Raw genomic sequence first — 3,953 nt, 5'->3', positions numbered from 1 at the left:
CAGGTCAGACTGTCCACCATATTCCATACTGGCTACCTCTTCAGTCACACAGTAAACACAGTAACTAATCTCTGCATAAGGACCAGTAACCAACCACTAAAGGCAAATGACTTATTTTCAATTTACAAAAAGCTGGTGCAACTGGCTCCTGGTCTCACCTCTGTGACAGTCATGGCACTCACCCTCCTGGCGAGGGAGGCTAACCTTAACAGTTACTGTCCTCACTCAGGCTTCCACCTTTGTCTGCACCACTGTCTTGTGATGCAGAGTCTTTCTCCATCAGGTACATCACCAAAATTGTCTCCAGGAGGCTGAGCATCATCAAAGCAAAAATGCCAATGCAGTTGGCCGCTGAGGGGAGCAGGCAGCATCATTAGTGCCCTTGAATGGTTCGGATATTTTCTAACAGACAGAACCTTTTCTATATCTGTTGAGAATGCCTCCTCTGCTAGCACAGCGATCACTTGTGGAGTCCACCAGGGTTCTGTTCTCGGCCCCTTACTGTTCTTGATTTATACATATGTTGCCCCCAGTGCTTGAAGTGGGACAGTGCGCACCGTTATGCAGTACTGGCACTTCTACATTTTACTCTTACTGGGACTTTTTCTTGCATATCAACAGTTCTCACAAGCTGCTGGTACTCTTTTTTGCACTTTCTAATGGGTACTTTGAGATGCACTGGGCCTTGCCTGAACAGCAGGCAATAACAGGCAATGGGAGCAGGGGCCGGTGATGACAAGCTGCAATCAGGATGGACAGTTTAGGAGCTTTCTGCCAGCTACAGTATGGGAGTAAGAGGGGTTAGCTCTTCCAGAAAGAGACATGAACATCCCCGGAAGCAACAACAGATTTAAAGTGTAACTGTATAATTTCAATTCGATTTCAATTCCATTTGTATAGCACCAAATCTCCACAAAAGTCATGTTAGGACACTTTACACAGTAAGGTCTAGAGCTTATTATTATTAAATTATAGAGGAAAAACCCAACAAATCCCCCTTGAGCAAGCACTTGGCAACAGCAGGGAGGAAAAACTCCCTTTAATGGAAGAAACCTCTGACAGACCCGAGCTCTTGGTGGGCAACCTTCTGCTTCAACTGGTTGTGGTTGTATGTGCTATTCCTGTTCATTTGAAGAAAAGACTGTGATGAAGAAAAGACTGTGAGATACTGTACCTATAAGTGGAATCCTGTCTGATGATGAAGGCAGGATTTCATTTAGGATAAGTTGCATCACAGTCACAGCAAGCAGCACTGTGACCTTGAAGCTGAGCTTCTCGCCCCCACTGTCTGAGATCAGGAAGGAGGCCAAGTCCAGACACAAGAAGAACAGGATAGGCAGCAAGAAGTTGACAATGTAGAGAACTGACCTCCTCTTCATGGTGATCTGTGGAATGATGTTTCAAGTTCAGGTGGTTGACATATAGCTACTCCTGCATGTCTGAGAAACACAACTGAGACAAAATGGAGTAACAAAGTAATCTGCACTAATCTCCTCTGGCTGCTGTTAGCACCGACTTCAGTCTACAATACAGTGGAAAGGTCTTAGATTTGAATGTTTAAGAAAGGAAGAACTGCAGACAGGTTTCACATTGTAGATCAGTTTGAAAAGGAAATAAATAAGGAAACAGGAGTGAGCAGAGGGACAAAAAAGGAAAGGTGGACAGGGCAGGATTGGGGAAGGAAGGACAGAAAAATAGAAATGAGGAAAGAAGGGAAAAACAAACAGGAAGATGCAGAACAAAAGAAATAGTTTTAAATCTTTCAAAATGGAAATTCTCAAGTACAGCTACCTCAATCTATAATTAATTCAAGTGCTTAGTGATACAGTTACTCTCTACATGTGTACATCTGTATTTACTTATATGTACAGTGTAAATTATGACATCTTGGTTCAACATATTGCTGACGATGACTGTCATGCTGATGAACAGCCATTCGTACTGGGTTTGCATCACTTCACGAGACCCCCGTGTGGCCTCTAAAGAGTTGTCCATTGGTTGGAGCTTAATTTCATTGGCTGAGGTGGAGGATGAAAGAACTATGAGGTTGTTTTTACTAAAGTAACAAGGAATCAGTGGATGATAGGTGGTGGACTGAGTTGAGGGACTATCATAAATGCAGGTGTTTCCTCTTGTCTATCGGTGGCTAACTGCCTCAGGCTATGTCAAAGTAAATTTAAGAAGTTAAATCTGCAAGAGGGAGGAACTCTGCACAATGATTTGTGCTTATAGTTTGTGTTTGGACACAAGATATAGTGATGTGACAATAAAAATATTTTTTAAAATGCATCGCCTCACACTCACCAGTGTGTATGACAGACCTAAAGGACAGACTGCATTTCTGTATGTCAAAGGGGAAAATATAGGTGCGCATCCTGCAGGTGGTGACCAGCACCTGGTCATTGTTGACTTCAACATTACTGTTACTGCAGATGGTGAGATAAGGACTAGGAGGGGCTTTGTCCTTCTCTGTCCTGTATGAAAACATACAGAGACATGAACACAGAAACACACATAACATCATTTGCAATTTATGTTGTTTCATGTATTAATTTTAGGAATGTTTGTCTCCTTATCACTCCACACAGATTTAGAAAGATATTTGTTGTCTCTTCAGTGAAGCAAAAGCTTTAGTGGTGTTTAAAGCTACACTGCCTAATTTCATTTCAGCCGCTTGAGTGTCTAGTGAGACTCAAAACAAACTGTCCAAACCTGTCCTCGTCCTGTTTCCTAAAGTGAACTGTCTGGTTGTGGCAAACTGTACAAAACACAGCAACCAGTACAAAGCTAGTGTTGGCTGATTAATGAGTAAATGTGTCAGTCCAGTAGAAAGCTCTGTTTACTGCTAATGTGACATAAAGCATTAATGTTACACAAAGTTCAAGTTACTCCCAAATTAAAATCACATTTATTCAATATAACAGTAAAATCATGATCATACTAGGTCGGTAATGTTACCAAAACAAACACATTAGCTTTCAATGCTAACACAGCCAGAGGGAATAACACCACATCTGAATCAAATCTGTGTCCTTTGGCTGATTTGAACTCTCTCCATGTCAAAACGCCAAACTGATGTTAACCCTGGTTTTTGCTCTTTCTTTGCCCCACTCTCTCTGTGCAAGAGATGCTACCTCTTCAGTCTGGCAGCCACTGGTTCAGACTTTTAGCTGCCGAGAGCTCCTCCCCAGCTGGCTCTTTGAAATTACTACTAATGACTACCCAAAAAGTGCTTATTTTAATCTTGGCTAGGTGGCAGGCAGGGCGAATTTACGAACCGCATTTTGACAACAGGGTAGAGAAACTGGAATAGCAACAAAAAACTGTAGAAAGAAGGAGGGTAGTATGGCTGTGAGACACCAATTCCTATCCCATTTTCACCTTTGTTTTTAATCAGGAAATATTTAAAATCTTAGTTAATGCACTGTTAGGTATTTTTAGTCAGATAGATATTGGATAGATACTTTATGTATTAGAAATGTTTAGTGGAGATAGGATGTCTAGTTAGACTGTTAAATGCTTAGTCATGCTTATGAGTTTCTACAGGGTACATCTGGTCAAGGATAACTAGAGAGAAGAGTTGATGACTGTCAGCAGACAGGATGTTTAATATTATTATTATGACGTGTAGAACTGTAGACTTAGCCATAATGTTCCCATGTTCAGTCACGACATGTATTAGAGGTCGTGAGAATGTTTTTAGCTACACACCACTTAACCAACAGACATACACATTCACACGTTGATTTGTTTCATGTTTTGACTATTGCCAGAGCCAGCTGCAAAGCTGGTGAGAGAGAGACGTCTCGGTTGACGTTTCTGTGTAGTATGAGGCTAGCCCAACTGAAGGGATATAATGTATAGGCCTGGTGGATTCAGGGTCTTTCATCTTACATCTGCCTGCGAACAGTTTGGAGGTGCAAGATACCTGAGCGTGTAATGTTAATTTTACC

The 3,953-nt window shown here is 41.7% G+C and overlaps 1 protein-coding gene across 1 annotated transcript; it reads right to left on the bottom strand.

Annotated features, from left to right (window-relative positions):
- Positions 1 to 205: 205 nt before the first annotated feature.
- On the bottom strand, positions 206 to 3,283 carry LOC109953360 (5-hydroxytryptamine receptor 3A-like). The gene is made up of 5 exons (XM_020588827.1): positions 3,279 to 3,283; positions 2,305 to 2,474; positions 1,870 to 2,018; positions 1,175 to 1,385; positions 206 to 351 (listed from the first exon to the last, which is right to left on the bottom strand). The coding sequence occupies exons 1-5, from the start codon at positions 3,281 to 3,283 to the stop codon at positions 206 to 208; spliced, it is 681 nt and encodes a 226-aa protein (XP_020444483.1).
- Positions 3,284 to 3,953: the final 670 nt, after the last annotated feature.

The sequence above is a fragment of the Monopterus albus genome, unplaced genomic scaffold, assembly GCF_001952655.1.
Source record: "Monopterus albus unplaced genomic scaffold, M_albus_1.0 scaffold639.1, whole genome shotgun sequence".
Lineage (NCBI taxonomy): Eukaryota > Metazoa > Chordata > Actinopteri > Synbranchiformes > Synbranchidae > Monopterus > Monopterus albus.
The sequence above is the reverse complement of the archived record's forward strand: the minus strand, read 5'-3'. Positions and strand labels throughout refer to the sequence as shown.

Bases quoted from the DNA above. Each gene is read 5' to 3' on its own strand.
- LOC109953360 (XM_020588827.1), bottom strand. The intron at 2,019-2,304 runs GTGAGTGTGAGG...CCTCCACCTCAG, and splicing joins TAGGTCTGTCATACACACTG to CCAATGAAATTAAGCTCCAA. The intron at 1,386-1,869 runs GTACATATAAGT...ATCATTCCACAG, and splicing joins AAGATGTCATAATTTACACT to ATCACCATGAAGAGGAGGTC.